Raw genomic sequence first — 16546 nt, 5'->3', positions numbered from 1 at the left:
AGGTGGAGGAGAGCCCACTTAAAGGAGCACTTGATATCCGTTGAAGCACCTGCTGTTTTTGTGCCTCATCTGGAATTTGTAGCGATTGGCGTGGCCATTAGAAAAGGATCTTATCTCATTGTCCGCTAAAAGAAGTAGACATCTTAGTTTGGCTGGAAGATGGTCTTTCTTCTGCAGATATTACTGTTGCTTTAACACCTACCCCATGGACACAACCTTTTTTTTCCCTTCCCAACACGCCTTTTCCCCTTTCCACCAGCAGCAGGCCTTTTTCCACTCATTTTGATGGTTAACTAATTGACAACTCTGGAGTTGTTTGCACAAAAAACAATGGATGGGAACCGAGCAGAGCTGAGTGGCCAAACTGTGGTATTAGCCCAAAAGTATTAGCTGGGTTAGATGCAGATAAAATAAATTTTGAATTTGCAACCTGGTGGAGGTTAGTATAGATGGACTAATAGAACAAGTCCCACACACTGCTACAAGCCCAAGCCCAAATGTTTTTTCAGAGCTAGATGCAGATAAAAATCATTTTGAATTTGCAACCTGGCGGAGGTTAGTATAGATGGACTAATAGAACAAGTCCCACACACTGCTACAAGCCCAAGCTAAAATATTTTTTCAGAGCTAGATGCAGATAAAAATTATTTTGAATTTGCAACCTGGTGGAGGTTAGTATAGATGGACTAATAGAATGATGCTATGCCCAAAAGGTTTTACTTCACTAGGTGCAGTAAAAAAATTGTATTCTATACACAGGTGGTGTAGCTTGCAACACAGATAGGCTACTCCACTGACTCACACACACTGCAAGAGGCCAAAAAGGATTTGTTTTGCTAGATTTAGCCAAATGCTGTGAAAAAAACTTGCACAGCACTGGCACAGACCTGCCTGGCAAAAAGTGATAGGAACTGATGTAACCTAGCCCTCAAAAGGACTGCAATTACAATTAGTCTTTACTCCCAACCTATCTATTTAAGAGCACAGACCTGCCTGCTAAAAGTGATAGGAACTGATGTAACCTAGCCCTGAAAAGGACTGCAATTACAATTAGTCTTTACTCCCAACCTATCTATTTAAGAGCACAGACCTGCCTGATAAAAGTCATAGGAAATCATGTAACCTAGTCCTCAAAAGGACTGCAATCACAACTATTCCCTACTCCCAAGCTATCTGTAGATTTGTGCGAAAATTGGCTTGAAATTAACACTGAAAGTATAGCGCACACAGCATCAGCGGTGCCATCTAACACGCAGCTGCAGCAGTGAGAAAATGGTGGCTACGTGGAAAATGGCTGGGTCTTATAGGGCAAGGACATGTGACATACACTGCCAATGACACATACCCTTGCTTGTGTGAAAAAAAGCACTTCACTCCGTGTGTGCGCTGCTGGTAGGCTGACAGATTGCACCTCCCCACTGTAAATGCGGGAAAGAGAAAAAAAAATGGAGATCTTCATTATTTATGCAGAGATCCATCCCCTGCCCCTCCCCCCGCCCCGCTGTACACTCAAACTGCGTATTAACATTCATTTTCAGCATTACTGAGAAAAAATCCAGTTATGATTTTGGTGCACGAACAGTTATCGAACATAACCTCGAACAGCCGAATTTTTTTCAAATTGTTCGTGTTCGCCGAACGGCTCGAACACCGCCCAAAACAGCTCGAATTTGAGATTGGCGAGCAGTTCGAGTCGAACAACGCCCATCTCTAGCCACCACACTGCTTCTTCCTGCCTGTTGGGGTGCTCTGGCTCACTTCCCCTGTGTGCTGCTGTCCTCGCTCTGCATGTCCTCCTGCCAGGTTGGGTCAGTTACTATATCATCCACCACCTCGTCTTCCACCCTAGTCCTCCTACTGACTTTCTGGCAATTGTGTCTCATCATCGTCCACCTCTTGTGACACTTTCCCACCGTCTCCTTCGTGTGACCGTGGCTGCTCAAATATTTGGGCATCGCAACAGGCGATATTCTCTTGCCCCGCTTCAAGTGGACTGGACGAGAGGCCCGAATCTATAAATGGAAAAGTGAACAGCTCTTCAGAGTGTCCAAGTGTGGGATCAGTTGTCTCCAGGTACTCGGCATGGTGGGAGGAAGGAGGATCAGGGTGAGGAATATGCGGTGCAGACTCACGGCTACTGAGACTTGACCGTGTGGAAGACAGGGTGGTGGTGGTGGTGGCTAAGTGACTGGAAGCATTTTCCACTATCCAACCAACAATCTTTTGACACTGCTATGGGTTCAATAGTTGTGCTGCGGTCCCCTTGAAATTGGGACAGGAAGGTCAGGTGAGAAGATGTGGGTGTTTGATGTGGCACAATTTCGGCTTGCCCACTGTCTTGTCCTCGGCCTCTGCATGCACCATTAGCATCACGTCCAGTTCCCCGTACCTTGCCACGTGCCTTGCCCATTTTAAATGGAGGACAGTATCTTCCACGCTCAGTACAAATGACTGAGTTTGGAGCGAACTTGTGTTATGTGATCCGTGTGATGGAGAAAACAGAGTTTTAAATACCTGTCCTGTAGGTAAGTAGTTTGAACAGCAAACTGCGGTGAATTGCTTCACTGACACACTAAAAGAAGTTTTTAATGGAGGCCAGAAATGGCAGTATTTTATGACAACGTATATGTGATCCGTGTGACAGAGGAAACAGAGTTTTAAATAGCTGGATTTCTAGCGCTCTATTGGGTTGACAGGTTACTGGGTGGGGCTGGCGAAGACCCAGCGGTCATGGTCCACATCGGCACCAATGACAAAGTGAGTGGTAGATGGAGGGTCCTTAAAAATGATTTCAGGGACCTAGGTAGGAAGCTTAGGGCAAGGACCTCCAAGGTAGTTTTCTCAGAAATACTACCAATCCTGCGAGCCACACAGGAGCGCCAACGGGAAGTTAGGGAGGTGAATAAGTGGCTAAAGAGTTGGTGCAAGGCAGAAGGGTTTGGGTTCATGGAGAACTGGGCCGACTTCGCGGTCGGCTACATGCTCTACCGTAGGGACGGGCTGCACCTCAATGGGGAGGGTGCAGCGGTGCTGGGGAAGAAGATGGCTAATAGGTTGGAGGAGTTTTTAAACTAGAGACGGGGGGGGGAAACCAAGGAAATAGGTGGGATGTGAGGCAAGCAAGGGGGAAGGGGAGAAGTGAATATAATGAGGGTGGAGAGGGGGGTGGGGATAGTAAAGTTAGATCGTTAGAGAAGAATAGGATGCTAAATAACCCCAAAGTTTTATCTTGCATGCTGACCAACGCAAGAAGCCTGACCAATAAGGCGGATGAGCTGCGGGCGCTTATATCGGAGGAGAGGTATGACATCGTAGGTATAACAGAGACTTGGCTAGACGATAGCTACGACTGGGCGGTAAATTTATTAGATTATAGTTTATTTAGAAGGGACCGGAAGCAGGGGAAAGGCGGAGGAGTCTGCTTATATGTAAAGTCATGTCTAAAACCCAGACTAAGGGAAGATATAGGAGAGGGAGAAGAGGGGGTCGAGTCCATGTGGGTAGAGATAGAGGGGGCAAAAAATAATAATAAAATATTACTGGGGGTCTGCTATAAGCCACCAAATATAAAAGAGGAGAATGAGAATCTGCTATTAGGATAAATAGTCAAAGTAGCAAAACATAATGAAGTGATTGTAATGGGGGATTTCAACTACCCGGATATTGACTGGGAAACAGAAACCTGTAGATCTCAGAAAGGAAAAAGGTTCTTGACAAATATTAAGGATAATTATCTCTCCCAACTAGTGCAGGAACCAACGAGAGGGAAGGCCATGTTGGACTTAATATTGACTAATAGGCCTGATAGAATAACTGAGGTACAGATAGGGGGGCACCTAGGTAATAGCGATCATAATATTATCAACTTCAAAATGCCCTTCAGTAGGGTTATCAATAAGGGAACAACAAAAACATTAAACTTTAGGAGGGCGAAGTTTGATCAGCTGATAGAAAACCTTCAACTTGTTGACTGGGACAAAGTACTTAATCAATGGAATACGAATAGTAAATGGGAAACCTTCAAAAGAATTCTGAATACTCAGTGCGAGAGGTACATACCGTATGGGAATAAAAGGGCCAGAAATAAGAGGAAACCAATATGGTTGAACAAGAACGTAAAAGGGGCGTTAAATAGCAAAAAAGAGGCATTCAAGAGATTAAAACAGGAAAACAGTAAGGAGGCACTAATGTGTTACAAGGAAAAAACGAGAACCTGTAAAAAACAAATAAAAATAGCGAAGGAGGAAACAGAGAAACGTATTGCCAGGGAAAGTAGATCAAATCCCAAACTGTTCTTTACGTATATAAATAGTAAAAGGATTAATCGGATAATATTGGACCGATAAAAAGTGAGGAAAGCAAAATCATAGAGAAAGATGAGGATAAAGCTAATCTATTAAATAATTTTTTTTCGACAACTTTCACAAAGGAAATAGAACTAACAGGAGAAATGAGAAGTGACAAGCTTAATCCTTCTCTAAGTATGACTAATCTAACCCAAGTTGAGGTACAGAAACGCCTCAGTAACATTAAAATAAACAAATCACCAGGACCTGATGGCATACACCCACGGGTACTAAGGGAACTAAGTAATGTGATAGACAGACCGTTATAGCTTATATTTAAGGACTCTGTTGAGACTGGGTCTGTACCACTTTATTGGCGACAGGCGAATGTAGTGCCAATATTCAAAAAGGGAGCGAAAAGTGACGACGGAAACTATCGGCCGGTGAGTCTGACGTCCGTTGTGGGCAAAATTTTTGAAAGCTTCATTAAAGAGGCAATTACGGAGCATCTTGATGCTAGTAATCTTTTAATCCTGAACCAACATGGATTCATGAGAAATCGCTCCTGCCAAACAAACCTGATTGACTTCTACGAGGAGGTTAGCTCTCGAGTAGATCAGGGGGAACCAGTGGATGTCTTGTATCTCGACTTCTCAAAAGCGTTCGATAGCGTGCCACATAATAGGTTGGTATACAAAATGAGAATGATGGGGCTGGGGGAAATGTCTGCAAGTGGGTAGCTAACTGGCTAAAGGATAGAAGGCAGAGGGTGGTTATAAATGGAATATTCTCAGATTGGGTAAGCGTCACTAGTGGGGTACCACAGGGGTCTGTACTAGGCCCAATGTTATTTAATATCTTTATTAACGACATAGTCGACGGGATAAATAGTAAAATGTCAATATTTGCAGATGACACAAAGTTACGTAAAACAATTAATACAAAAGAGGACAGTGCAGACCTACAGAGGGATTTGGATAAGCTGGGTAGGTGGAGCATTAAATGGCAAATGAGGTTTAACGAGGAGAAATGTAAGGTCATACATATGGGAAGGAAAAATGGAAGTCACCAGTACTCACTGAATGGGAAATCATTGGGGAATTCAGAGATGGAGAAGGACTTGGGCATCTTGATTGATAGCAAACTAAATTGGAGTGCCCAAAGTCAGGCCGCTGCTGTAAGGGCAAACAGGGTAATGGGATGTATCAGAAGAGGTATAGCTGCAAAGGATGAGAACATTGTTCTTCCACTGTACAAAGCACTGGTCAGACCACACTTGAAATACTGTGCTCTGTTATGGGCCCCAATATATAGAAAGGATATAAATGAGCTTGAAAAGGTACAAAGGAGGGCAACAAAATTAATAAAGGGAATGGAGGGACTGCAATACCCAGAGAGGTTGGCAAAACTAGGACTATTCAGCCTGGAAAAGAGAAGGTTGAGGGGGGACATAATAAATGTGTACAAATATGTTAGGGGACAGTATAGAGATCTTGCCCGGGATTTCTTCAAAAGGAGGGATATTACGGTAACAAGAGGGCACTCACTAAGACTGGAAGAAAAAAGGTTTCAGCACCAGCATAGGAAGGGGTTCTTTACGGTAAGAGCAGTGAGAATATGGAATTCACTGAGTGAGGAGACGGTAATGTCGGATTCACTACACCAGTTCAAGCGGGGACTGGATGCATTTCTAGATACCAGGCAGATTTCAGCATATACTTAAAAATAAAATAAAATAGTAGGTTGATACAGGGATTTATTCTGACTGCTGGTTTCAGAGTCGGGAGGGAATTTTTCCTCAGGTGAAGATTGGCTAAATCATTTGGGGTTTTTGTCCTCCTCTGGATCAACTTTAGCAATTACAGAACTAACAGGTCGAACTTGATGGACGCAAGTCTTTATTCGGCTTTACAAACTATGTTACTATGTTACTATGTTAATATGGAAAGGACCTGGCTGTATTCTGCAATGCCAAAAAGCAAATGGCGCAGAAAAAATGGTGTTCTCTGGATTGCTTTTTAAGCAAATAATGAGCATTAAGATCCAAAGAAAAGTATTCCTGGCCCCTGAGACCTGGGCCTTTGTATAGAAATATCTAACAGCAGCAGAAGGCAGAATTGGAATGGAGCCTCTTGTGCTATATGCACTGCAGTCTGCTATATAAACTGCCTGCCTATACACCCTGCCTTCCTGATATCTCTGCAGATGGATTAGTCCTCAGAAGGACTGTTTGTTAAGATGGATATGTGTAATGTACGGTTTTTCTCCCTACTCTACCTAATACACAATCAAATCTCTCCCTGACACAGCAGCAGCTCTCCCTACACTGTCTGATTCAGGAGTGACTGTGACAAGCATGGCGGCGCCTGGTCTGATATAGACCTGATGACGCTGTGCGGCCAGCCAATCACTGTGATGCCCACAACCAACATGGCTACGGCATTACAGTGCATGGCAGGCAATCCCTGCATGTTCATCGGCTCTCTAAAGGGCGCCAAACGTGCAGGGAGGAGACCCGAGTTCCCGCCCGAGCAACCCAGAAATACTCGGCGAGCGCCGAGCATCTCGAGCAGTGAGATGCTCGGGCGAGCACTGAGCAGTAGCGAGCATGCTCGCTCATCACTAATTTTAACCTCATCGGTCCACAGGACTTGTTTCCAAAATGATTCAGGCTTGTTTGAATGTTCTTTTGCATACTTCTGAATCTGAATTTTATGATGAGGATGCAGGAGAGGTTTTCTTCTGATGACTCTACCATGAAGGCCATATTTGAAGGTATCTCTGAACAGTAGAACAATTTACCACAACTTTAGAGTCTGTTAAATCTTACTGAAGGTCTCTTGCAGTCATGCAGGGGTTCTGATTTGCCTCTCTAGCAATCCTACAAGCATTGAAATTCTCACTGTAATTTTTGCTTGATCTTCCAGACCTTATCTTGACTTCCACTGTTCCTGTTAACTCTCGTTTCTTACTTCCATTTCGAATTGAGGAAAGGGCAACTCTTACTTCCATTTCAAATTGAGGAAAGGGCAACTTAAAAACACTTTGCTATCTTATTTTAGCTTTCTCCTGTTTTGTGTGCCTCCACCATTTTCATTTTCAGAGTGCTAGGCAACTGCGTAGAAGAACCAATGGCTGCTGTTTTTTGGCACGAGGTTAGAGGAGGCTGGGTTTTTATAAAGCTGAGAAATTGGCATCACCTGGCCTTTCCTAATGATGATAGTGAACAAGCCATAACCCTAACAGGCTAATTAAGGTCTGAAACCTTGGTCAAAATTATCTGACCACAAAGATGTGCAAGGTTGCCCAAATTTTTGCATTGGCCTATTTTCCTTTTTGTAATTTTTAAAATGTAAAAAATACCATAAATATGTAGCACCCCGAGGGCTCGGCTGCTACAGGGGTATTGCACCTCGAACCAGAGGTGTGGTATTCCACTCCCGGGTAAGGATGGAGTGTGGACTAGAACTCGGTTAGCTGCATGCACCACATACATCCCATTTCCGGGGGACAGATCAACGGTACTCCCACCAGATAGATGTGCAGGTACGACAGCGTCTGTCCCTGGCTGGAGTGGGAGGGGGGGAGGAATATCCCAGTGGTGCAGGAGCAGAGAGGGGAGGGACTCTGGGCATAGGAAGGAGCCCATTGGTGGCTAGTCACCTGGGCTCGGGTGTCAGAGGGAGTATAAAAGGTGGGCACCATCTTAGGAGTTCAGTCAGACAGAAGAAGAGGAGAAGAGTAGTGACAGGGAGCAGCAGCCCTGTCTGGGTGCTGCTCCTGAAGGGAGCAAGAGAGAGAAAGACAAGAGGAAAGGAACAAGGAACAAGGAAGGAATGGAACCTGGAGAAAGGCCCAGAGACATGAAGGAAGAGGGAACCCGAACACGCTAGGAGTCAGCGGGTGAAGGGTTGGCAGATCAGGGTACCGGATCCCGAACTGGTGGAGGCCACTTATCCTCAGCCAGGAACCGGAGGTCGTGGCCACGTCTTGGCGCGACCACTCACTACACTCACCACGAAGGCACGCCACATAGGGTCAGGGAAACCGGAGATAGGTTTCGCCACCAGAAGGCCCGAGGAAGCTGGACATGGGTGGGTCCCTAGTGGGGACGGCCAGAGAAAGGAACGGAGAAAGGAGTTCAAGGTCACACTCTGAAACTGCCTGGGGGTTGGTCGAGCCCCGTACCTGGTGGACGCAGCACGGCTCGGGTCGTCATCACCTGCAGGACTGACACTGATAACATCTGTGAGTAAAGCATTGAAAACTGCAATCAGTCTCTGTGTTCCATCGCACTACCAGCACTAAAGGTACCGGGACGCCCTTTCTATCACTCCCTTCACCCGCACCAGCTGCCCTGAGGCCATACCTCTCCCGTTGGGGGTTATACCACCATTGCTGCACACATACCACCGGCCTCAGCGGACTGTTCTGCAGCGGCGGCCTTGCGACCGCAAATCAACAGGTGGCGTAGTCGACACTTAAACAACATCTACAAAGACTGCCACACACTTAGTTTGACCACCCTGGGCACGGACCGGGTCCCCGCCACTCGGAGACTACTACCCCCATCGGATCCGGCTCCGGGTATTCTCCCGCGCACACGTGCGCCGCACTACAGCACTGGCCCAGGGGGCGCGTCAACTTTATATATATATATATATATATATATATATATTGGCCTAAAAACAAAGTAAATGTGTCATCTTTACCTTTAGGCCTTTTAGAGATCATTTCATCTTCAACTTGTTCAACTGTTCACAATAACAGTAATTTTGATCAGCGGTGTCCAACCTTTTACATGCCACTGTATGTACATATGTGTGTGTATCATGCACTGTGTGTATACGTGTGTGTGACATGCTGTGTGTGTATGTAGCATCCATATTTATAAATATTGGCAGAATAAACAAGAGTTCATAGGTGTAAACATGTTGGAAATCACCCAACGAATCAGCAAAATAATGTTCATTAATTGAGTGATTGGATTGTTTGTGATGGAACACAAATCATTATTTTCCTGCGGCACATCTACAGGTGTAAACTGCAGATGTGCTGCTGATAACATGATACTGTAAAGCACCAGATTGATCTACTGGTGATTGTTCTGTGCCTGTCACTCTTCCTCAGCCTGTGCAAAGAGTCCAGTAAACAAGTGCCAAACAACTTGTAAATTGTCGATCGTTTTCTTTTCACGGCCTGAATTTAAGTCATGAAAATGCAACCTAAATGTTTCTGTGTGAAGGTGTAATATGTTTGCATTTGGGGCCCCACTTTAAACTTTTGCCCAAGGCTCCATTTTGTATAAAACCGGATTACACTTTAAAGGCTGACTCCTGAATGGAGACACAGATCCTTTACAGTGAATGAGCTCTTTTTGTCACCGTTTGTAGCCTTTATAGAATGGATGCATTTTTAACAGGAGTTCCATTTTTCTGTGCCTGAATCAGAACAAAAAAAACTGAAAACTTAATGCTGATGTGAAGATAAGTAACTCTTCTATGTATGTGCAAGGGTGTGCACTGCCCTGTCCCTGCCCCTGAAGTCAGCCGTCGCGTAATAAGAATGGTGCTGTGCATTTTTACTGGCTTTTATTGTGTCATGTGAAATGTAGAATGTATAGAGTGTGATATGCATTGAAAGTATAATATGCATAGTGTGTAGCCATGTTATAGGGATTGTGTAATGTACAAGTAATGTGAATAATGCATAGTGTTATAGGTACTGATGCTGCAGTGTGGGTACTGTGAAGGTAATACCTAAAGTGACACAGGGACACTTAGCTCAGGTATAGAGAAAGCATAGAAAAAGGAATGTCATTTAATAGGATAATATATAGTTAATATTTGGTGCTAGCCCACATTAGGGAGAAGGATAGGGCTAGTAGAAAAGGGAACTACTTCCCGGGTTTGTGGAATTAGTTAGTTTGTGTGTTTGTTGGAGACAAGGTCAAGTTCAAGTGGCAGTGGGCAAGAAGCACGGAGTGGTACAAAACTCCTTACTCACATTCGTGCAACTTCTGGAGCCTACGGCTCGATACAGGTGCTATGAAGAGCACCTTAACCCATTCTGTACAGAGGAATATGGAAGTGAGAGAAACGTAGCAGATTTCGGGAATACTGCGGTGCCAGACAGGCAATATCTGGTGCTGACAGAACGATCAAGCGTAGGGATAGTCCAAGCTGAACATAAGCAAATGATGGATATGTACTGTGTTAATGAAGCAAGTGGCAATGGGTGCTGAAACTGATACTGTGTGGTAAAGACCGATGTACTTGAATTGTCCAATAAAATTGAACTTATTAAAATGAACTGGGTGTTCCCTGATGTGCAGGCGGGTATTCCTGGAACTGTTTACTTGGAGACATTGAATGTCTCCAAAAAGTAAATAGTAGCCAGCTTACCCAGATAGTAGTTTATCCTTGGTCCGATCATCTGCCTGGGATCCATACGAAAATGAGGGAGGCACACCCTCCTGCAATCGCTTGGAACCAAAACAAATAAAGTCCAGTGGAGGAACCTTTATTTTGGCATTTTTCTTAAAATCTTTTGATTCTTCAAAATCCTTAAAAGAACATCCTTCCTTCATTACGGTTGAAATGCGTAGTCTGTTCCTAGACAGCTGTGTCCCCTATACTGCCATAAAGTGCCCACTGTATGTACATACCTGGTCCGAAAAGGAATGAAGTTCTTTTAAGGAATGTTGAAGCACAAAAAGATTTTAAGAAAAATGCCAAAATAAGGGTTCCTCCGCTGGACTTTATTTGTTTTGGTTCCAATTGGATGCCTCCGGCCTGCAAGTGAGTGTAATGCACCATACACAGCACAACACTTACGGACTGGGACACAATATTTTTGAAATGTGCCAAAGCATCATGGAGCAGCAGCTCGTCCACAGCTACCACTCTCTGGCACTTACATATAGACATAAAATCCTTATATGAGTCTTATATATGCTGTTTTAAATAGCTATTAACTTATAAAGAAATGTTTGACTTACTTATTGAACATTTATTAACTAAATTAATAAATAAGCCCATTAATTCAAAAGTTCAGATTTATGCTTTATTTTTCAGATTATATATGTGAGTCGAAACCCTAAAGATGTTCTAGTATCCTACTACCACTTTTACAAAATGAATCCATATTTAAAATGCACGATACATTGGGAAACATTTATAAACCTCTTCATATCAGGGAAAGGTAATGTAGAAGCAAGCAAGGAATGATTTTTTTCATGTGATTATAAGCAATGCAATGATAATATATTTTTTTCAGTTTTTAAATTAATTAGCCTTTATAAGTAGCCTTTATGCAAAATGAGCACACAAACTAAAGGTATTTTGAAAGTAAACTTTAGGCTTCATTTACTTCTGTGCTTACATTGAATAGTGTTACATGCAGCATTTTACCATTAGACAAATCTTATAGAATTTGAAATCGTAGCTTTGAATGGAGCCTCAAATGCAAATGAAAAGAACCATAGGCAGCTAAATATATTTAACATGACAGCTGTTCCGGGAATATTTCCTATTAATATTCCACAAGATTTTATGGTCATATAAACTAAAGGGTTATTTAGATTACTAATTATTATCCAAAAGTATCTGCAGAATCAGTGTTACTGTTGGGCTGTGTGCCCACGATTAGAGATGAGCGTTGTTCTACTCGAACTGTTCGCCAATCTCAAATTCGAGCTGTTTTGGGCGGTGTTCGAGCCGGTCGGCGAACACGAACAATTTGAGAAAAATTCGGCTGTTCGAGGTTATGTTCGATAACTGTTCGTGCACCAAAATCATAACTGGATTTTTTCTCAGTAATGATGAAAATTAATGTTAATACGCAGTTTGAGTGTACAGCGGGGCGGGGGGAGGGGCAGGGGATGGATCTCTGCAGGAACAATGAAGATCTCCATTTTTTTTTCTCTTTCCCGCATTTGCAGTGGGGAGGTGCAATCTGTCAGCCTATCAGCAGCGCACACACGGAGCGAAGTGCTTTTTTTCACACAAGCAAGGGCATGTGTGATTGACAGTGTATGTCACATGTCCTTGCCCTATAAGACCAAGCCATTTTCCCCGTCGCCACCATTTTCTCACTGCTGCAGCTGCGTGTTAGACGGCACCGCTGTTGCTGTGTGCGCTATACCTTGTTAATTTCAAGCCAATTTTCGCACAAATATACAGATAGCTTGGGAGTAGGGAATAGTTGTGATTGCAGTCCTTTTAAGGACTAGGTTACAGCATTTCCTACGACTTTTATCAGGCAGGTCTGTGCTCTTAAATAGATAGATTGTGGGAGTAAAGACTAATTGTAATTGGAGTCCTTTTCAGGACTAGGTTACATCAGTTCCTATCAGTTTTTGCCAGGCAGGTCTGTGCCAGTGCTGTGCAAGTTTTTTTCACAGCATTTGGCTGAATCTAGCAAAGCTAATCCTTTTTGGCCTATTGCAGAGTGTGTTAGTCAGTGGAGTAGCCTATCTGTGTTGCAAGATATACCACCTGTGTATAGAATACCAATTTTTTTACTGCACCTAGTGAAGTAAAATCTTTTGGGCATAGCATCATTCTATTAGTCCATCTATACTGACCTCCATCAGGTTGCAAACTGAATATAATTTTTTTCTGCATCTAGCTCTGAAAAAATATTTGGGCTTCTAGCAGTGTGTGGGACTTGGTCTATTAGTCCATCTATACTGACCTCCATCAGGTTGCAAATTAAAAATAATTTTTTTCTTCATTTAGCTCTGAAAAAATATTTGGGCTTCTAGCAGTGTGTGGGACTTGTTCTATTAGTCCTTCTATACTGACCTCCAGCAGGTTGCAAATTGAATATAATTTTTTTCTGCATCTAGCTCTGAAAAAATATTTGGGCTTCTAGCGGTGTGTGGGACTTGGTCTATTAGTCCATCTATACTGACCTCCATCAGGTTGCAAATTAAAAATAATTTTTTTCTGCATCTAGCTCTGAAAAAATATTTGGGCTTCTAGCAGTGTGTGGGACTTGGTCTATTAGTCCATCTATACTGACCTCCATCAGGTTGCAAATTAAAAATAATTTTTTTCTTCATTTATCTCTGAAAAAATATTTGGGCTTCTAGCAGCGTGTGGGACTTGTTCTATTAGTCCATCTATACTGACCTCCATCAGGTTGCAAATTAAAAATAATTTTTTTCTGCATCTAGCTCTGAAAAAATATTTGGGCTTCTAGCAGTGTGTGGGACTTGGTCTATTAGTCCATCTATACTGACCTCCATCAGGTTGCAAATTAAAAATAATTTTTTCTGCATCTAGCTCTGAAAAAATATTTGGGCTTCTAGCAGTGTGTGGGACTTGGTCTATTAGTCCATCTATACTGACCTCCATCAGGTTGCAAATTGAATAAAAAATTTTTCTGCATCTAGCTCTGAAAAAATATTTGGGCTTCTAGCGGTGTGTGGGACTTGGTCTATTAGTCCATCTATACTGACCTCCATCAGGTTGCAAATTAAAAATAATTTTTTTCTGCATCTAGCTCTGAAAAAATATTTGGGCTTCTAGCAGTGTGTGGGACTTGGTCTATTAGTCCATCTATACTGACCTCCATCAGGTTGCAAATTAAAAATAATTTTTTTCTTCATTTAGCTCTGAAAAAATATTTGGGCTTCTAGCAGTGTGTGGGACTTGGTCTATTAGTCCATCTATACTGACCTCCATCAGGTTGCAAATTAAAAATAATTTTTTTCTTCATTTAGCTCTGAAAAAATATTTGGGCTTCTAGCAGTGTGTGGGACTTGTTCTATTAGTCCTTCTATACTGACCTCCAGCAGGTTGCAAATTGAATATAATTTTTTTCTGCATCTAGCTCTGAAAAAATATTTGGGCTTCTAGCGGTGTGTGGGACTTGGTCTATTAGTCCATCTATACTGACCTCCATCAGGTTGCAAATTAAAAATATTTTTTTTCTGCATCTAGCTCTGAAAAAATATTTGGGCTTCTAACGGTGTGTGGGACTTGGTCTATTAGTCCATCTATACTGACCTCCATCAGGTTGCAAATTAAAAATAATTTTTTTCTGCATCTAGCTCTGAAAAAATATTTGGGCTTCTAGCAGTGTGTGGGACTTGGTCTATTAGTCCATCTATACTGACCTCCATCAGGTTGCAAATTGAATAAAAAAATTTTCTGCATCTAGCTCTGAAAAAATATTTCGGCTTCTAGCGGTGTGTGGGACTTGGTCTATTAGTCCATCTATACTGACCTCCATCAGGTTGCAAATTAAAAATAATTTTTTTCTGCATCTAACCCAGCCAATAGTTTTGGCCTAATACCACAGTTTGGCCACTCAGCTCTGCTCGGTTACCATCCATTGTTTTTTTGTGCAAACAACTCCAGAGTTGTGAATTAGTTAACCACCAAAATGAGTGGAAAAAGGCCTGCTGCTGGTGGAAAGGGGAATAGGCGTGTTGGGAAGGGGAAAAAAGGTTGTGTCCGTGGGGTAGGTGCAGAAGAAAGACCATCTTCCAGCCAAACTAAAATGTCTACTTCTTTTAGCGGACAATGTGATAAGATCCCTTTCTTACGGCCACGCCAATCGCTACAAATTCCAGATGAGGCACAAAAACAGCAGGTGCTTCAACGGATATCAAGTGCTCCTTTAAGTGGGCTCTCCTCCACATCAACTTCAACATCACAAATACTCCAGTCCTCAAAGGTGTCACCCAAATCGCACTTGCTTCCTCACAGCTCCCAAATCTCCAGCTGCCCGTCTGAGTATGAGGTAGAACAGATGGTTGAGTCTGCAGAGCTGTTTACTCATACTATAGCCTGGGAATCAGAGGTCGACTCCAGCGCTTCTGTGAATCCAGACGAGGAAATGATCTGCACTGATGCCCAGAATCTTTATGAGTCGGATCCAGGACCAGACGCAGAAGGTTCTGACCATAATGTAGACCCTCATTCCCAAACTGTAACTCCTGTTGGTGGAGACAATGAGGAAGACGATGATAAGACTCAAATACCTGATTGGAGCGACAACTTTAGTTTTTTGTCAGGGCAGGAACAGGTTGGCTCTGAGGACGACGGGTGTGATAACGCACAGGGTGATGATGATGAGGTCGGAGATCCCACTTACTGTCAACCCACAGTCAGCCAAGAGATGAGGTCAGCAGAGGAGGTGGAGGAAGATGCTAGTGACGACGAGGTCAGGTTGCGCCTTCCTGGACAGAGACGTAGTACTGGAAGCACGTCAACAACTGCATCCTCAAACACAACTCTGCCTCTCACCACAAGTCGTGGTGGCTCTTCAGGTCGCATGGGTGCTAAGCCTTGCATAGCCTGGGCATTTTTTCAGATCGATAAAGATGACCCAACTCGTGTTATCTGTAACATTTGTCAGCAAAAGCTAAGTAGAGGCCAAAAAATACATAGTTTGAGTACTTCATGCATGAACCGGCACATGGACATGAAGCATAAGTTGCAGTGGGAAGCTCAGTGTGCTACAATGCGGTCTAGCCGGCCGGGCCAACCACCGTCTGCCATATCTTGTGCATCCGCGGCCTCTTCATCCTCTGTGACTGGGGGGACAGCAGTCACACCTGTTTTGGGGCGCAGACCTGGCACCTCTTTACCCGCAACAGCCAGCGTGATTGACAGGTCATCATTTTCTTTGGAGGTGGTAACACCAGCTGGTCTTGAGCGCTGTCCGACATCGATAGCACCACCTTTGGATCAAGGCAACCTAACATGTCCGCCTGCATCTTCCTCACAGACCGGCAGTTTGCCGGGGACACCCTTATCAACCCCGTCTAAGCACAATAGCCAGCCCTCGGTCCCTCAGATGTGGACAAGTAAAAGACCATTTCCTCCTAGCCATGAGAAAGCTAAGAGGTTGAATTTCACCATCTGCAAGCTCTTGGCTACAGAAATGCTGCCTTTCCGCCTGGTGGACACAGAGGATTTTCGAGACCTTATGTCCGTCGCAGTGCCCCAGTACCAGATGCCCAGTCGGCACTACTTCTCAAAGAAAGGTGTGCCTGCGCTCCACCAGCATGTCGCACACAACATCACCGCTTCTTTGAGAAACTCTGTGTGTGACAGGGTGCATTTCACCACAGACACTTGGACGAGTAGGCATGGACAGGGGCGTTACATGTCGCTGACTGGGCACTGGGTAACTATGGTGACAGCAGGACAAGGGGCTGCTGTCCAAGTCTTGCCGTCCCCACGAGTTGTGCGTCAATCCTCTTTATGTCATTTTTCCTCCACTGCTTCTGCCTCCTCAAC

General features: G+C 43.7%; 1 protein-coding gene across 1 annotated transcript in view; it reads left to right on the top strand.

The window, feature by feature from the left end:
• LOC141259637 (amine sulfotransferase-like) overlaps nucleotides 1–16546 on the top strand; it is a 209883-nt gene that overhangs the window by 117662 nt on the left and 75675 nt on the right. The window contains exon 4 of the mRNA XM_073675900.1: nucleotides 11363–11489. Coding sequence (XP_073532001.1) covers nucleotides 11363–11489 — 127 coding nt within the window. The remainder of the gene's footprint in view (nucleotides 1–11362; nucleotides 11490–16546) is intronic.

This window comes from Phyllobates terribilis, unplaced genomic scaffold, assembly GCF_046119375.1.
Source record: "Phyllobates terribilis strain yellow unplaced genomic scaffold, ASM4611937v1 Scaffold_3__8_contigs__length_932513732, whole genome shotgun sequence".
Lineage (NCBI taxonomy): Eukaryota > Metazoa > Chordata > Amphibia > Anura > Dendrobatidae > Phyllobates > Phyllobates terribilis.
This window is presented reverse-complemented; position numbering and strand designations above follow the sequence as displayed.